The sequence below is a fragment of the Octodon degus genome, unplaced genomic scaffold (genome assembly GCF_000260255.1).
Source record: "Octodon degus isolate 3935 unplaced genomic scaffold, OctDeg1.0 scaffold00072, whole genome shotgun sequence".
NCBI lineage: Eukaryota > Metazoa > Chordata > Mammalia > Rodentia > Octodontidae > Octodon > Octodon degus.
This window is the reverse complement of record NW_004524648.1, coordinates 11,337,576-11,356,304: the sequence shown is the minus strand read 5'-3', so window position 1 is coordinate 11,356,304 and position 18,729 is coordinate 11,337,576. Positions and strand designations below refer to the sequence as shown.

At 44.5% G+C, this 18,729-nt stretch overlaps 1 protein-coding gene across 7 annotated transcripts in view; it reads left to right on the top strand.

The window, feature by feature from the left end:
• Rffl (ring finger and FYVE like domain containing E3 ubiquitin protein ligase) overlaps positions 1-18,729 on the top strand; it is a 69,895-nt gene that overhangs the window by 36,641 nt on the left and 14,525 nt on the right. For 4 of the 7 annotated variants that reach the window (XM_023720001.1, XM_023720002.1, XM_023720003.1 and 1 more), the window contains exon 2: positions 17,452-17,639. In XM_023720001.1, coding sequence (XP_023575769.1) covers positions 17,460-17,639 — 180 coding nt within the window. In that variant the 5' untranslated portion in view covers positions 17,452-17,459. Of the gene's footprint in view, positions 1-17,446; positions 17,640-18,729 lie in introns of all 7 variants that reach the window. The other 3 variants (XM_023719998.1, XM_023719999.1, XM_023719997.1) reach the window with 1 other exon arrangement.

Sequence of the window (18,729 nt, the reverse complement as noted above, 5' to 3'; positions counted from 1 at the left end):
CCTCGTAGCCCTGCTGAGGGCTGCCAAGGGCCACCGCAAGGCCTAATGGTAGACGGGTGGGTGGGAGGCTGGAATCAGGGCACTGCGCCTAGGGGGAGCCCTGTGAACTGTCTCAGTCATTCCCTGCTGGGAATCTGCCTAGTGAGGACCAGCAGACAGAAATCTGTTCTTTCTGCATTCAAGAAAGTACCAATATTCAATTATAGAAGCATTTCCAATTTCTTTTACTCTTTTAGTGCAAGTGTTGTTTCAGACTTTATTTTTTCTTTTTTACTTTTTAATTTGTTGATACTGGAGATTTTAACCCAAAGCATTATGCATGCTAAGAAAGCATTCTACCACTGAGCTTCACCTGCAACTCTTTTTCTTTGGTATTTATTTTATTATTATTATTTTTTTTTTATGACAGGGGCTTGCTATGTAGTTCAGGCCAACCTTGAACTCATGATGGATCCCAGACTGGCTTTGATCTTACAAAGATCCTCTTGCCTCAGCCTCCCAGATGCTGGGCTTACAGGCATGTGCCACCATATCTGGCTTCCAACCCTTTAAAAAAAAAAAATATTAGTGCATGTTTCCAGTATGTAATGGTTGCATTTATCATGGAGGATTGGTACATGGACATAACATGTGAATTCTTTTTCTTCCCTTCCTTCCCTTTCCCTCTCCTCTCCTTCATATGGCCTTCCTTCCTCTCTTGGTCCACTTCCCATCTAGCAAAGGAGATTTTCTGCTTAGGCAGGTGCAGGGACCAATCCTGGCATGTGGGGGTGTGGTGGGGGCACTGAGCTGTGGATTGAGACTGGGCGTGGTGGTGCTCACCTGTAATCCCAGTGTTGAGGAGAAAAGCAGAAGGGTCACTACGAGTCCGATCTGTGTGGTGAGACCCTGTAGACTCTGTATTAAATATATTTAAAGAAAAGAAAAAGAGATTGATTGTATTTCCATATCCAAGTACTACTTGTGTTTTTATTGCTTATGGTAGGTCAGATGACTGAAGCATGGGGAATCCAGAAAGTGTCTTAGAGGCTCCTGGTTGTTTGTGGTGCTTGTTAGGCGTATCTTTGTCCGAGTAATGGATTTTATTATCAGTGAAATAGTGTCTAGTGAGCCGGTTGTTTGCAGATGTGAAAGGTTACCTGGTTGGCGCCAGGAGCCACAGAGTAGAGAGGTCAGGCAGCCTAAAACAGGAAGTTGAGTGCAAACAGGATATGCTTGTCTGTGCCGTAATTTGTGGGGCCTGTGTTTAGAAACTTGTTGTGGTTAACAGTCAAGACTTCTAATATTTGAGTTTGCTGAGAGTGTCCGTGTGGCCTGAACACAAAGCTCACATAACATGCGTTTCTGCCCTCGCCCATGGACATACACTTTTCTTCTAGGGACCAGCTCAAGTTTTCTTCCTGGGTCATGGCTGTTTTTTTTCCTCATGTAAACTGCATTATATTCATGTAGTTTCTAAAATGACAGCACTGAATGGACTGATCTGTTACTTTTGGTAGATGTAGAATTTGATCTGCATTTAGCTGTTTACTTTTAAAACAACAGTGGGATATTCTAGCCTCTAATGCACAAACCTTTCAAATAACAGGTTCCTTTTGTGAGATTCCAGAATTTCTAGCACACCTTTTGAGTGTTTTCTGACCATAGTAGTTTACAAATTACACAGGGTACTTTGTGAAGGTTTTCTTTTTAGTCTTTGAAAATGTTCTTGAATACTGCCTGGCTGTAGCAGCTCAATTGTTTCACCCCTTGACAAGTCTTTGGAGAAGCGATTAAATAACTAATTTGCTTGGGGTGGCTCAGCTGGTAGGCAGCCCCAGCAGCCTGTGTTTCCCATGTCCCCCTCACGTTTCTCATTGCTTCCTAATGTGAAATCTGCTTCATTGCCTCCACTGTGGGCCTGATTGCTGTGGGGTAGTGCCTGCAGGGAGCCACCTTGGGATCCTTGTGAACTTTTACGGTGACTTGAGTTACTCCAGAACTCGTCTGTTCTGCCACTCTAGAACCACAATATGCAGCAGGTAAAGTGCATTTTGTTTTGTGGTTTGCATTCCCTATCCCAGCCACACTGTAAGGAAGACTGTGTCCTTCCACTTCGTAATTGCAAGAGCAAAGGGGTAAAGACAAATGTGGGTGAAAGAAGGACGCGTCCTAGCAGGAGTAGAGGGACTTCGCAAGTGAAAATAGTGAGAACAGCATTCCTTCTGCTACTAGTGCAGGTGTCTTTTTTCTTCAGCCTATCAAGGGGTGGGGGATGTGAGACTTTTGTACTTGTTGTGGGATTAAGGCCGAGTAATACTTAAAGACTAAGCACAGGTGTTCTTTGCAAGAGGAGAATGTGGTGAGACTATAAAGGTTTTGCTCTTGTTTTGTGTCACTAGGCAAACAAACCTCCATGCTTTTCTTGCTTGGGATAGATATTTGCCATATCATACTCTGGCAGGAGCAGAAGGCATTTCAGAAAGGCAACATAATGTTCAGGTCAAGCTCAAACTCCAAACCACGATGATTTCTGAGAGGGAGAGGGTGCTTCATCTGAATTTATCCTCCATTTATCACAGAATCCTGTCTGCTTTAGCACCACATGAGCAGTTTTGGCATAACAGGTGGGATCAGAGGGGTGTGTGTGTGTGTGTGTGTGTGTGTGTGTTCTCTGCATTTGTCAGTAAAGAATGGTTGAGGGGCTAAAGGCGAGGCTCTGGATTGGCGGGGCTTGCATTGGTTGAGAGGGATGAAAACTGATCTCATGAGCTGTGGTTTGGAATTGGAACGAAATTAGCCTGGGGCTGTAAGGAAAATAAACTGCTTTTACTGCCCCTGAAAGAAGTTTGAGAGAAATATAGATATTTTACAGCTGGTGGGAAAGACCTGTGGTCATTCAGTTCTTGGAGGACTGGTTTAAGAACTAAATTGAAACTGATTAAAGCTTTCTTTGTTAGTAAAGGACAAAAAGAGATACAGGGCAGAGCATATCATTTTTGTCTCTTCAGGGACCTTAAAGCCAGGGTTGGTGGCATATGCTCTAATCCCACCATTCAGGGAGCCTGAGGCAAGAGACTTGCAAGTTCAAAACCAGCCTGGGCAATTTAGCAATTTCGTGAGACCCTATCTCAACATGAAGAGGGGCTGGGGACGTAGTCAGTCCCTAGTTCAGTCCCCAGTGCTCCCTCTCTCCCACAAGGTGTGTGTGGTGGCACCTGCCTGTAATCTCAGCACAGGGCTAGGAGTTGGGACTGAGGCAGGAGGGTCACAAGCTTCATCCCAGCCTGGGTTACACAGAGATGCCAAGAATGCTTGATGTATATTATTTTAATTCTTTCAATTAGCATTTAAATATGGTAGGTTCCATTCTTTTGAGGAATTTAGGGTTTTACAGGGATTCAGGTACCACTAAGATTAGAGTCCTTTCATGCTACCTTACTTAAATGGCTGCATTTGCCCATAGTAACTTTAACGCAGTGTGAACAGGCAGAGGGCATAGTTTTGATCCTCGGCAGGATTATGTCTGAAATGCTGCCTTTTCCTAGGGCATAGGAGCACCAGAAACCTTTCCCCCCAGTCCTGGGCTTCTTCCCGCACCCCAGTCCTGATGACCTGTTAGTTAACCAGCATGACAGTATCTTGTGAAAGCACCTTCTTCAGACTGAAGGTTCAGAAAAACTTAATCTGATGAATCCGGTTTCTTGCGCCAGAGTGCTGTGGCGACCAGAGCCTCGTTATTGTTGATGAGCTTTGTCATCAGTTTTGATGAAGAAGGATCCTACAGTAATTAAACTGCGGGTCCATTTATTCCTTTTTCAGCATTGTTAGAAGACTTTCACTCCAAATGCTTTCTTTTCTGATTGACTTGCCCTTTGGGGCCGAATGCCTGGGCTGAAATGAATGTGTAGGTCTCTCTACCGCAGCGCTCAATCTGTCATCTCTCCTAAACGCCACACTAAGAAGCAGCCATTTAATTGGTCAGACCCCAGGGGTGATATTTTGGCACAGCTCCATTGGTTAGAATTACTTTCCTCTGAACTTCATAGCAGATGCAGAGATCCCTCTGCAGATATTTGTCATAGACTAGTTGAAACCAGGGAGTTTCCAAGAACATTTATAACTTGTGATTATTATGTATGTTTTTCAGTTGTTTACAACAGTTCCCACTTCAGGAAAAAAAGCTCTCTCATTGCTAGCGGGTGAAGTGCAGTCTCTTTTTCTTCTTATTTATGTTGTCATTTTAACACTTCATGCTCCAAGACCCTCTGGTTTTCTCTTTTTTACATTCTTTTTTTGTTTCACTTTTCTCTCTGCTTGGGCTGGGCCAGCCAAGAATGACAGGCAAAGCCCCACTCAGACTAGGGTATATTTGGTAGAGGTCAATTTCTCTAATTTTTAGCATTTTACTCTTTTATTTTTATTTATTTTTTTATATATATTTAGTACAGAATCTACAAGGTCTCACTACAGAAATCAGACTTATAGTGATCCCTGTTTTCAGCCTCCCAAGTGCTGGGATTACAGGCAGGCACCACCACGCCCAGTCTCCATCGCATCTCAGTGTGCTCTGGGGGCAGGGACAACTCTGCCCTGGGGATTGAACCTTGGTCCCTGTATCTGTCTCAGCAGGTGTTTAAATCCGCTGAGCTCTCTGGCCAGCCACCCCCCCCCTTTTTTTTTTTATTTTTTAAGAAAGTTTCTCAAAAAAAAAAAAAAGAAAGAAAAAGAAAAGGTGTTGAACTGGGGAGATGGCTCAGTAGGGTCTGAGTTCAATCCCCAGTTCCACCAAAAAAAAAAAAAAAAGGTAAAAAAAAAAAAAAAAGGTCTCACTCTATTACTAAATTGCCCAGGCTGAGCTTTACTCGGTTGGGGTCTTCCTGCCTCAGCCTTCCAGAGTGTTGAGATTACAGACATGGGCCTGCTACTACATGCAGTTTAGTTTTTAATTTATGGTCATTGTCATTTACAGGATGATGGATGGGTGGGTTGAACTATGGATTGAACACATGGCCTTGGTGCTGAGCTATACCCTCAGTCTTTTTTATTTTTAATTTTGAGACAGGGTCTCACTAAATTGCTAAATTGCCCAGGCTAAGTTGCAGAATTCCTAAACTGGGCTCAAATTTGTGAACCTCTTACCTTAGTTTTTTAGAGCGTTGAGCTTATCGGTGTGCATCCATCCCCACGTTGGGCTGCTTTGTAGAAAGCCAGTCTGCTGTCATTCCTTTCTTGTTTCTCCACTAACCTAAGCAGACAATTTAAGGGGCAGGAGTATCACAAGTTTGAGCCCAGCCTGGGCAGTTTAGTGACTTAGTGAGACCCTATCTCAAAAATAAAAAAATAAGGGGCTGGGGAGATAGCTCAGTAGAATAAGTGCTTCTCTGGCAAGCACAAGGTTCTGCCAAAAAAATAGAAAAGAAAAAAAAAAGAAAAAAGAAGATGGGCTGTGAGGCACTCAGAGCAATAGCCCTGAGTTTAATGCACACTACCCCCCTCATTACCATTATCTTCTGAAGCTCGAGGTAGGCGTATTATTCTCAGGTCTTTCCTTAAAGGGAATGTAGCAGTTATATGTACTTAAAACTCTTAGTTTGATCATCTTGGAATCATAATTTTTTTTAAAATTAAAAAAAAAATCAATGATTTATTTATTTGGTAAAGGGTCTCACTATGTAGCTCAGACTCATAGTGGTCCTCCCATCTCAGTCTGCCCAGCGCTGGGATTACAGGTGTGTGTCACCACGCCTGATCTTGTCTTGTTGGCCGGCTCGGTGCCCAGGGTTCTGGGGCCATCACAGCATTTGGTACTGGGGATAGAACTTGGGTCCTTGTGCTTGCCAGGCAGGTGCTTAGACTGCTGAGCTATCTCCTAGTACAATTAAAGTTTTTGAGCATATATTTCCTTTTCATTGTTACCATTAGTTAATACTTCAGCAAATAGTTGGTTATGCTGAGCTGTTTTATTTATTTATTTATTTATTTATTTATTTATTTTTTTGGTGAGACCGGGATTGAACTCAGGCTCTTGTGCTTGCCAGGGATGAGCTGGTATGAAGGCTAAAAATAAAGCTAGGAAATAGATTTACTCTTGTTTCCTGTTTCACCTTCCAGATTATAACTGTGGGAGAAAATGCCCTGAAAATAAGTGTACAGATCATTACTTGTGGACTAGACGTGTTTCTGCTAGAAAGCTTGCCTCCCAGGATGGAAGCACCAGCAGACAGACCCAGGTAGCTTTCCTGTGACTGGTCCTCCTGGGTTCCAGTGTTCGTAGAGAGCAGTGCAGAACACATGCACTGAAGAGAGAGAAAGAATTCCCAGAAAGTGTGCAAGGTGCTCAGAGCGCAGATGGGCCAGGCGAGGTCACACTGAAGAAGAAAATGTTGGGAAGGGGGGGAGGTGAAAGAGTGGTCCAATCTGAGAATCCTTGAGATTCCTGAGGCCAGGACTGAAAGAGAATAGGTGAGCTCAAGCTAAGTGCAAGGAAAGTAAGGCCCTAGGTGCTGTGCATTTGCTTTCATTATTGTTGAACACTTACCTCATGAGAATGTTTATTAAGAGGGTGATAAATGATAAAGCATTAGTTGCAGTTGAGGCAGTTTAAAAGTCTTCCCTGGGTGAGGGGCGCAGCTCAGTGACAGAGAGCTCCCCCAGCATGTGTGAGGCCTGAGTTGGGTCCCTAGCACTACAATGAAACAACAAAAATACATGCCTCTTTCACTGGAGCAAAAGTGGGCGAGAACAGAAACGGATGCAATTTAGGTACTGAAGGCTTTGAGAGCTTTGAAGATCTGTATCTGTAGTGCTCTGAGGCTGTAGAAAGTAAGAAATACCTGTGACCTGCTGGATGTGTGAGTGAAAATTCTAGTTCCCATGGAGTGTGTTTTTCTGATATTCCCAGTATGGAGAGATTGGGTTGGTGCATACCCAGATGGAAGTCAGAACCAGGCTTGAATGTTTCTTCCCCAGGACAGCCATAGGTGATTTCCATTGTTTTCTTTTATGGTGAAGTCCTGCAATTAACGGTGCTAAGTGTAGGCAGTAGGAATGAATGCAAGCTGCCCCCTCTTTCTGTGGGACTCCAAATTAGTCAAAGAATGGCCATTTGCTTCTGTTTCCAGCTGGCTGTGTGAGCCTGGTCCAGTTACCAAGCCCCCAGCACCCAGTCTCCTTCAGAAAATGAGGGTTGTTCTTCTGGCTTTTGCAAGGCTAGCGTGTCGAGTGAGGCAGGAGATGCAGACTCACTTCACTCCGCACATCGCAAGTGTTGGTGAGCATTTGTGCTTTGTGCTCAGAAAGTAAAATTTTCTAAGTTTGTCTGAGAAGACACTTGAGAAGGCTGCATTTGGAATAACTCTTCCAGTTTTCCCTTGTCTGCTGTTTGGAATAGCAGCATAGGAGATGATCTCCAAAAGCTCCAACCCTTATGTTGAAGTAGCACTTGGGGAGCAGAGGAACAAGGAACCCGCAGATCTGGTGTCTTGGAGTTGTCAACATTAGGGTGCGTGGTGACTCTGGAAGCTGTTATGGAGCGAGGCAGAAACTGAATCCTTGTTAACTCCATGCCTTATTAAAACGCCTACCATTTCCTGCACATCCAATCTGCCCTCTGCACTTTATAGAAGATTGAAAAGACCAATGAAGGTTGATATTCCCCTTGTGCCCAGCACCTCTTCAGTGTGCAGCCTGAGAGGCCTAGGGAAGTTTGGGTAATCCTGTTTTATTTTATTTTTTTACGGTATCAGGGGTTGAACTCAAGACCTTGCACTTGCCAGGCAAGTGCTTGTGTCGCTGAGCTATCTCCGAGGCCCCGGGCCAGGGAAGTTTATTTCTCTTAGTCTGAAATTCAAGAGAGGCAGCTTATTTCAAGTGTGTTCACTCAGTGAGAGACAGGATTTAAGGTCATGTCCGACTGATTCTACAAACAAAATAAAACATATTTGGAAACAACATTCTTCCCCTTCAATTGGTTTTGTCTTTTAAAAAATTTATCCCTCAAATAAAATTCTTATCTAGGAAATATGTATTATCCATTACCCACGTCCAACAGACTGCTTTGGGGAATAGAAAATGTCTACTAGGATTTAAAGCCCTTGGAACATTCTTCTTTTGCTGAGTTCCAATCTTGTGACATTTCCCTTGTGGATGTCTAGCCTGTGCCCCAGGGCTGTTAGTTCTAATTCAGCCTTGGGCTCTAAAGTTCTACCATATACTTGTGTCTTTGCTTAGGTATTCTGAGTTCTTCATTCAAAGAAATAAACATCTTAGAAATAATTCAGTGTCACAGACAATATGCTTCATTGCCCAGAATACAGCCAGTGATACTAGTTGGCAATGTAGTGTCTCCTACAGGTTTCTTTCATATCTATCTATCTATCTATCTATCTATAATCTTTTTTTAGGTTTCCTATTTACAAATGCAGTAGTTGCTTGATGTTTTCCCTCATTATGTTGTCACTAATATTTAAAAATTTCCCAAGTAAGAGTGAATAGCCCAGCAGATTGACTAGAAAATTCCAATTGTAACTCTGAGATTTTTCTTTAAATTTAATAGTTTTAGGGATGTTCAAATATTTTTCTTGCCTGGCTGGCCTATTTGAAAAAGCAAGCAACTCTCCAAGCTGAGAAATGATTTTAATTTTCAGGTGAGTTCTCAAAAAATAGGTGGTTCTTTATCATGTCGGCTATGGCAGGGTGTAGGGGCTGGGGAGATAGCTCAGTAGAGTAAGTGCTTGCCTGGCTATGGCAGGGTCTTGGGTGGTAGGAAACCCAAGCTTTGGGTGACCAGAGAGTGAAAGAGAGCCCCTGGGATTTCCAGTCAAAGCCACTGTGAAGCATACAGGCTGCAGCCATTTTAGAATTGTAATTTATAGTTAAATAATATCCTTTATGTGCTGTTTATCAAATGTTTACTGTTGGCTGGGCACTTTATGTGGGTTATTTCTTATCCCTACAATTACTCCCTAACATGGGAAGCCTTATTTCTTTCATACAGGTGAGGCGACAGAAAGCTTAAGTGACCTGTCTAATCCTCATTTTTCATAAAGGATATTTCTTTCTCATAAACGCATTATAAATATTGAGAAGGTGCTTTTGGCCGTATGGAGAAATAGCAAGTGCTGCCTCGTCAGCCAGACAGATAGGATGTGAGTGTCCTCTGACTGCAGTGGGTCTGCCTCACCTTATCTGGGTACCTGTGGTGCAGCAGCAGCATGCTGCATGCCGCAGGTCGAGAAGCAGAGCTAGGCAAGCTCCTGCCCTGGGAGAGAACTGCACACCATAAAGCCACAGCGTAACTGCAGGTTGTTATAGTTGTGAAGGAAGCAGAGGCAGCAAGACAGTGTCACTGGGAGGACTCCTTGAGAGGGGGCAGGAGAGCAGGTGCAGGAGCCCAAGACAGGAAGGAAGCCGTGCACTTGGAGAGCTGAAAAGCCATGGTGGCTGGAGCTCATGGGTGAGAAACAGCTCGGCGTGAGGTTGGAGAGCAGGGCTGCTGACCACGTGAGGAGTGGGGATTTATATTCTAAGATCTGTTAAGGAGCTAGAAGTGTGTGTCATGGGGAAGAGGAGAGAGGATGATGCCTTATATAAAATAAAGAATTGGAGAGAGCTAAGAATTGAAGCCAAGTTGGAAGCTTTCTTTCTCCCAAAAGCCGCTCTGGCCTCTGGAAACACAGCAGAGCACAACAGTACTGAGCCCATAGTTTCTGTTCCAGTTAAGGAATTTACTTAGCAAGTAAGTAGAAAATACCAGCAGGTACCAAGTGTTGCCTGTAAGATTATGAAGTGACCTTGAACAGCGTGGGATGCACGTGGTGGTCTGGGAAGAGCATTCCAGGCAGAAGGAACAGGCAGCTAGCTCCAAGGGCCTAAGGAGGGAATACGCCATGAGGGTGATGTTGGCCTGCTGTCAGTAGGGAGATGGAGGGAGGAGTCTGATCTTTAAATGGTTTAAGAAAAGTACTGCAAGCCAGCTGAGGTATGGATGGAGAGGGGAGTCCAAGACAGTGCAGGCGCTCCCAGCGTGTGAGAGTGGAGGGGAAAGACTGGTGAAGAGCTTTGAGGAGGGAAGAAAGCTGAGGGCTCAGAGTTCTGGAGGCTGAGAGGCCTTAGGCGGGGTGAAGATAGAGAAGTTGCAATTAGATCTAGCCATTTGGAATTCCATGGTGACCTCAAAAAGAAGAGATTAAGTGGGGCAGTGTGAACTAGATTGGAGAAAGTTGGATAGTGCCTTAGGGCTTAAGGAACTGGAGTGAAATATTTGAAGAAATTTTGATGAATAGAAAAAATGAGCTGTTCTGGAGGTGGATGTCAGGTCAAAATGGTTTCTTTTTTCTATTTTTTAAACAAACTACAAATGTTGTACTAGATGCTGCTGCTGCTTTTTTTTTCCCCCTCTGTCTTTTTGAGACAGGGTCTCACTGTGCAGCTCAGGCTGGTCTTGAGCTCACTTTGTAGCCCAGCCTGGTCTCAAACTCACAGTGATCCTCCTGCCTCAGCCTCCAGAGTACTGGGATTACAGGCATGCACCACCATGCCTGGCTTTACTAGATACTTCTTAAAAACTTAAACTTATTATTAGAGAAATACACAAATTATTAGTATATAGTTTGATGAATTTTCACAAAGTAAACATTGTTGTGTAATTTATTTCTCTATTCCATAAATATATATATTTGATATAGAGTCTTGCTACACAGCTCAGACTGACAGTAACCCTCCTGTCTCATCCTTCCCAGTGCTGGGATTACAGGCGTGCACCACTAGGTCCAGTTTTGGTGGCTAGCACAGTGTGCCCAGGGTTTGCAGACCGGCACAGCATGTGGTACTAGGGATCGAACCCAGGTCCTTGTGCTTGCCAGGCAGGTGCTTAGACCACCAAACTGTCCCCCTGCCCCATAATTTATGTTTGGTGTATGCTCAAGGGTGTTTACAGCACGGGGCTACTAGGAATAGTGCTTCCATGATTATTCCCGTGTATTTCTTTTGGTGAAAGTATTTTTACTGGGATTACACTTGGAATGGAATTGCAAAGACAGAAATAAATGTGTATCTGTATATATGCTTATATCTAGATAGGCTTCCAGATTACTCAGTTATACTCCTACCAGCATTGTTAGAGTTCTAATTGTTCCACGTCCTTACCAACACTTGTTAGAATTTCTTTTCCATTTTAGCTCTTCCAGTGAGTATTTGTAATTTTTATTTACCTTATGACAAGAAGAAGTTTTAAAACCTGGGAGATCGAGGAGCATGCTTGTAGCTACAGAAAGTTCTAGTAGAAATAGAGAGCTAGCAAGCGCTAGGTCCTGAGTTTGATTTCTGGTCTGAACAGTAGAGGAGCGAGTGAGCTAGAGCCCAGAGGGGAAATGGCTGCAGGGTAGACCGATATTTTGATAAAATAAGGACTATTTTCCTTGTGGCCTATAGAACCACAGGCTTTAGGGTTTGAGTGACCTGAGTTCAGATCTTGGCTTCCCTCCCCTCCAGCTGTGACTCATAGCAAGTTACTTCTCTGCACTTCGGTTTTCTCACCTAAATATGAAAACTGATCTGCCTTGTCAGAATCACATTAGATAACTGTAGGTAAAGTTCCTAGTTCAGGGCCTGGCAGATAAGCATTCTTCCAAGCAAAGAATGTCGGCTTCCTCAGAATGTGTAATTACTTATCAGTATTTTATGGAGGCTTAGCTAAGTCATATTGATAGGCCTTTCATAGCATTTCCTTTCAGAGCCCCACAATTGTACTTTAATTGCTTTTTAAGGATAATATACAAGATGAAGCTAAGCCCATTCTGTATTAATGATCCGTGACATGGGATACTTCTCTTCATGCACTTACAGCATAGATGCTTTTAACCATTCCAGGAATACATCAGTGATGATAGGAGTGCCGCCCTCAATAAACTGGACCTGATTCTGTAAGGCTTGTCATCTGGCCATGTCAAAAGATTTTGGGACATTTTAATTAGGTATTGAAAAGAGTTTTTGTAGAACTCTCATGCAGCAGGCTCACTAGAAGTGAATTCATCCCAGGATGTAGCTGTCTTTGCATCCATGGAAGGCCTGTTGGTGCACAACCACTTTGACACACAGCAGTTAATTCAAAGAATACATTGGATCAGAACCACGGGGGATTTTATTGCCTTTGTTTTGGACAGTTTTGGAGTTAAAATTGCAAACCATTGAGATGTTTCTGTTCCCCTTCCTCTTCTTTGGAAACACCATGGTGGCCTTTGATCCTGTATAAACTATTTGCTTTAGGTAGGTGATCAAGCCCACTTTGAGCCCAAGGCCAGCCTGTTACATAATGAGCTCAAGGTGAGTTTGAACTGTATATGTTACACCCTGTCTCAAAGATACAGAAAACAAAAAGCCCAAGTTAGGAACCTGGAGTTTAACAGGGAGAAATCACATCACCTACCCCCTTGCCCCATGACTGTACACAGCTCAGCAGGAGTAGGTCTCTTATCTCACCTGGTTAGCGAACGCTAATGTTCCTGTTTAGCTGACTAACCCCACATGCTCACCAGCCAGTCTTGCCTCTCCCCACAGGGTGCTTCCACCCAGCATAGTATGTTCTTATTCCCCTTAGCCCAGAGTCTTTTGTCTCCCCCACTCTGGGCCAGTGGAACAGAAGAGCCTGGCAGCTTTCAAATGAATGCAGTAAGGGAGCAGGGAGCAGGCAGATTATTCTTTGAGGATTCAATGACCAAGTCCATCTGCTCAAAAGAGGAGGGCTGGGCAAGGAATTGTCAAGCCCTCTGTGAAGATGTGATACAGATTTTCTGTTTAAGCTCCAAAAGAGGTTTGCAGATCAGAGGGTAAAGTTTGTTTTCAAGTGTAGTGTTTATTTACCATACCACATGTTTGGTTCCACTTTCAGATCTTTAGCAACATAATCAGATGCCATGCATGTATTTAAGGCTGAGAGATGAGAAGAAAAAGTGTTTAGCTTGCACAGCATTGTTAACATTACAACCTCTTTCCCCCGAAATTATCCTGAATAGGGTTGTCATTTAGGCTTAGAGCTTGCCAGTTTGGCAGGAGCATACGTTTTTAGTTTTTGCTGTGCTGTGGATTGAACCCAGAACCTCAAGTATGCTAGTGCATTAGCGCTGCACTTCATCAGCAGCCCCAAGGAGCACCCTCTCAGATTACAATGTACGTATTCCTCGTGGAAGAAAAGTTCTTGCAGCTAAGTCTCACCACCTTCCCTGCTTGCCATTTCATTCTTTCACCTTGTTGCTAATGCTCGAAACAGTCCTTGGTTTTATCTGCCTTCTCCTCCACACCCTCTGGAAAGGGATGACCTTCCTGTGCCTAGGAGGAGGCCACCTGCTAGTCCAATTGCTTGATCACTTCTGGCCCTTATTTCCCTTATGGAGTGCCAGCTTCCCTTCTTACACAGTCTTAGTCTCTTGGGGCTTCCTCTTCAGCCTGTGCTTACGTCTATACATATCTTCATGGCCCCAGATCCTCCTCAGCTTCTTCCTTTTCTCTTCATTCACAGTCAAGTTTCTTGAAAGAATACCCTTGGAGTCTTGTGATTTCTCCCTTTTTATCTGCTTTCCAACTTAGGGGATTTCTGTCAGCTTCTTCTCAAACTGTTCAGGCAAACAGCCCCCTCACCCTTTCCTAAAATTAAGTCCACTGCGCATTTTGCATTCCTTGCAAGATGGTCTGTTCTTTGGGTCATTTGAACAGTACTGTTCATTTCCTTGGGAACTCAGGCTACTTCCTCAGCTCTTCCTGCTGTCAGCATCCTTCCTCCCTCGGCTCTGCCAGTTGACTTTCCTCCTTTGCCCTCCTCAAGGCCCTCTTCTTTCCAGACCGAGAGCACTCTGGCTTTATGTACTTGTAGCAGGCCTAGGGCTCCCACACCTTTACCTTCAGCACAGACTTATATACACGGCCCTATGCGTGCACCAGCATAATCCCTGGGTACAACTCAGCTCTCTATCTTCACCTGTCCTCTCGCTACCCACGCACAAAGGTATGTGCTTGCTGCTTCCTGAGGACTTTATCTCATTAGTGCCCAGGTTATCCTGGGTGTATTTGAGATCCTCGGGTTTGCCCCAGGCCCCCTTTTGTCTCTGTATTTCCCACTGACTTAGTTCATGGACATATCCTGCTAATTTTGCCAGAGCTCTAGCTGTCCCTTTGTCCTAGGCCAGTGATGGTGAACCTTTTAGGGTGTTCGATGATAACAAACAGCCCATTTTGGCATGGCAAGCTATAGGTTTGCCACTCCTGTTTAGGCCCTTATCATCTTATCTGACTGCTCCTACTACAGATTTCTGCTCCACCCCCATCTGGCCTTCGCCATGCTTACTGCTGTAAATACACTTTAGCATGCAGATAAGATCATAAGACTTCACTGCCTCAAATGCCTAACAATGTCCTATTACTAAAGTCCAGATCCTTACCACTGAGCACGGGGTTTTCCATGGCTCCTTATTTGACATGTACCTCATCTACCCCAGCCTTTTCCTACTCCTGCCCCCAGCTGAGCATTTTATAGTGTCTTGGTTTTGTTTTGTTTTTGAAGGCGCTGAGATCAGGGTCTCACACATGCTAGGGAAGTACTGTACCACTGAGCTGCACTCCCAGCTCGTGTTATTTTTTGTTTTGAGAGAGTCTTACTAAGAATTCAAATGTCCTATTCTACTGCATAGCCTCCTGAGCAGCTGGAAGTGTGTGCCACGACATGTGGCATTATTTTGTAGTTTTTCTGTTGCCCTCACACATGCCTTCTGTCTTTCTTAAAATTCCTACTCCTGACTTTCTAGTGAATGTCGTATCTACTCTCACAGCACCTTGGCACTTGGAGTCATGCCTCTGCCCCATAGAGCTGATCTTTCTATCTTTGTAATCTACTCCCCATCCCACTCTTATATACTGTACAGTCTTCTCTTAAAGGCTCAACTTGTCCTGGGCCACAAGAAGTCGGAGAAAAATGTTCTGATGTGCAAAAGATTGAGTGTATGTGGTGAGTTGAGGTTTAATACTAACCACCCTGACATTCCAGTTCTCTTACCAGACCATAAACTCTAGGGATAGGTACCAAGCTGACTCACCTGCCTTGGAAAGGACAAGGCATTGGCTTCGGAGAGGCCATGTGCATGTGTGAATGAGAATAGGTGTTGGGCTGGTGAGATGGCTCAGTGGTCTAAAGCACCTACTTAGAACAAGCTTAGCAAAGCAGAGGGACCACGGTTCAATCCCCAGCACCACATGCCAGCCAGCCCTGCCCCCTGGTGGGCTGAGCTGGCCACACACACACACACACACACACACACACACACAAATAAAAATTTAAAAAAAAAAATTTAAAGAGAATAGGTGTTAACAGGAATTAGTGAAGAATCGCCAACAGCTCCGACCTCATGGCAGGAGACAGACCCAGAAAACCAAATGGTAACTGTGGTGAATCTCTAGGTTTACCTTCTATGTTTGTCTTCTTAAAGAAAAGACACTGTTACAATACAGGTAGCAACAATTAATATTTAATAAAGCCCTATATTCCTGTATCCTTTTTTTTTTTTTTTTTGGTGGAACTGGGGATTGAACTCAGACCCTTGGGCTTGCCAGGGAAGCACTTATTCTACTGAGCCATCTCCCCGGCCCAAAGCCCTGTATCCTGCAGAACGTCCAGAGGAGAACCGTGAAGTGCAGAAAGGGTATGACTTGTTGGAGGTTGGTAACACTGCCTGTAAACAGTTACATGGGACCGACTCCAGCCCCTGCACTTTTTATCATTAAACACTGTCCCAATAGCTTATCAATATGAGATTTAAAGAATTACAAATTTCTTTTTCCTCTGTTGCCCTCATTCTCTTGCCAACAAACAGTTCATTTACTTTTTCTCACACATGGTAAAGAACTCTTTACTTCATTATTTAAGTATTGCATATGATTCCTTCATTCAGTAGTCCTTGTTGAGCCGTTGCTCTAACCACTGCAACACTGCCACATTCCCTTGTCTCGTAGGGACCACAGGCAAGTGGGAGAGACAGCTATTAATCACACTTGCCTAAAGAAGACAACGAGTTATGTAACAGATGGGTTGGAGACCATGGTGGCCTTGGCTTATAACCTGGGTGTCCCAGAAAGTTACTTCCTCTGACTGGACCCTGTTCTTTTCCTCTATAAAATGACCAACATGAAGCCAGCTGGCCTCTTAGTTCCTTCCAACTTACTATTGTCTTTGAACTATGAAAGTGCTTTTGTTAAAACAGTGAGTCAGGAGCTAGAGCAGAAAGCACCATTCTTTTGTGTGAACGGGCTATTGAACAACAATACAAAGTGTTTCATTTATTATCTCTGTAACGACAGAGTTCAGGCGCAGAATATCCACACTGTCTGTCTTAGTCTGCGGTGGAAAACAAGCTCATACATCCCAGCGGTGCTTGGCATTGTAAAGGACCCCATTTTCACCTTTAGTTTGCAGTGACAGTTGAGCAACTGAAACCTCTTTGGGCTCATAAACATCATCAGCCCCCTTGCCCTTCATGCCAATATTTGATACTTAATATGGGGATAATAATTCCGAGCTTCTTAATAAAACCTCAGAGACACTTACCCAGCAAGGAAACAAGTATTCCTTGAGCATCAGCCACATGTACGTTGCTAGGGTGCAGTGCAGATGGGAGTAACCCTGCCCTGGAGGGACACAGGACTATGAAGTGTATCTAGGATTGGGGCAAGTGGAAGAGTAATTAGTTCTGCTGGCGGTGGGATGGGAAACCAAAGAGAAAACCTGGAAGAGGGCAAAGGACTTCGGGTTTGGACTTAGAAAACCACATGTTTAGAATCTCAGCTACTTAGCAGAGCTCTCTATATTAGCTATGGACAGTATTGATGTTTTTGAACCATGGTTGCCTCATCTATCTATCTAATTAATTGTTTTGAGAGAGGGACTTGCTATGCTGCTCAAGTGATCTTGAACTCATGGGCTCACGCAATCTTTCCACATCCGCCTCCAGAGTAGGTGGGACAGGTATGCGCCACACACTTGTCTCCTCTCTCTGAAGGGTCTGGTACATCCTCTACATGGTCAGCAAGTACGGAACCATGTGAGTGCATGTGCATGTGTGTGTGTGATCCAGTTCTGGCTGAGCCCCAGGGACAGTGTCATGTTCCTGAATAAAGCGTGTCTTAAGGTAAGAAAACAAGTTAGATCCAGATTAGACCCCATCAGGAATGAGCAGCCCTACCAACATAGTACACCAGCTTGCCCATCTGTCTTTCCTGGGCAGGTTGAATGTCTGTACTCACCTCTCTTAGGTGGGCCAGCAGCTGTAGTAGAGAGAAGGTGGCAAGACATTCATGAGCCCTGAAAACGTGTCTTCCTCTGGCTTGGGGGATGTGGACTGAGTACCCACGCTCAGCCGTGCCCTTGGGGTAGAAACCGCAGGACCTGCTTATCTTAATTCTGACCTTTCACTTCTTCCTCCCTTGTACCAGAGTTTATCATGTGGGCAACTTGCTGCAACTGGTTCTGCCTGGATGGACAGCCTGAGGAGGTCCCACCACCCCAGGGAGCCAGAGCACAGGCCTATTCCAACCCTGGGTACAGCTCCTTCCCTTCCCCAACGGGCTCGGAACCCAGCTGCAAGGCCTGTGGGGCCCACTTCGCAAGCACATCCCGGAAGGTGAGTCTGCCCCACAGCCTTGGCCCTTCGGCCACCTTGCTGACCACAGTGCGAATGCCCGCCACGTGGCCTTTCCTCATGCAACATTGGCCACTCAGGCCTGTGTCTTTCACAGAAATCTCATGAACAACAATTCAGTTGAAAGCAAACCATGTCAGCATAGATCTGAACATTAGACCTGAATTCACACCTCAGGTTTGCCAGTTACTAGTTGTATAACTTAACCTCTTTAGAGATTCAGTTTCCCCGTCAGTGAAGTGGGCATGATAGTAGTAGCCATACACTAGATTGAAAATAGAGAAAAGCTGGGGAGAATGCCCAGCACAGTGCTTGGACAGATCAGGTACCAGTGTTGTGTCCTCCATTAACCGCCACTGGAAAGCTACTGGCTGTCACCCTGGAAGGCTGAGGCATGAGGCCTGCAAGTTCAGTTCGGCCTGGGCAGTTTGACAACTTAGAAAGACCCTGTCTCAAATTTAAAAATAATAAAGATTAATCTGTCCTTATCAAAACCAGTATCAGGCTGCCTCAGGTACATCATCCAGACCTTAGCAGACAAACCTGGTGCCTGTTTACCATAGCAGATTTCATCTGAAGCCCTTGGGGGCCGGGCTTCCCCAGCGGGCAAGCAGGAAGTGGAATCTTCGGCTGGTGGTGGGTGGGTCTGTTGGCGCTCCCACTGCCAGCGCTGGAAGGCCGGGTGTTCTCTCTGCTGTAGATCATCAGTCTGGTAGCCAGAAGGATGGGACGGGACGTTAGCGTGGTGATAGTGAGAACCAGAGAGGACGTCAGACTTTTAAAACCATCTGCTGTGGGCAAGAAACTGTTTTACGACTTAAAGTTTTACTTTTGTTAAATTTCCTTAGATTTTAAAAAATGTAGGTAATTTTTGTCCTTTATTTTTATTGATTTTATTTTTTAAAGAGAATACAAAATGGAAAAAAAAACATTAGAAATAATACAGAGGGGCTGGAGAGATGGCTCAGTGGTCTAAATAAAGCACCTACTTGAAACAAGCTTGGCAAAGCACAGGGACCGCGGTTCAATCCCCCAGCACCACATGCCAGCCAGCCCCGCCCCCTGGTGGGCT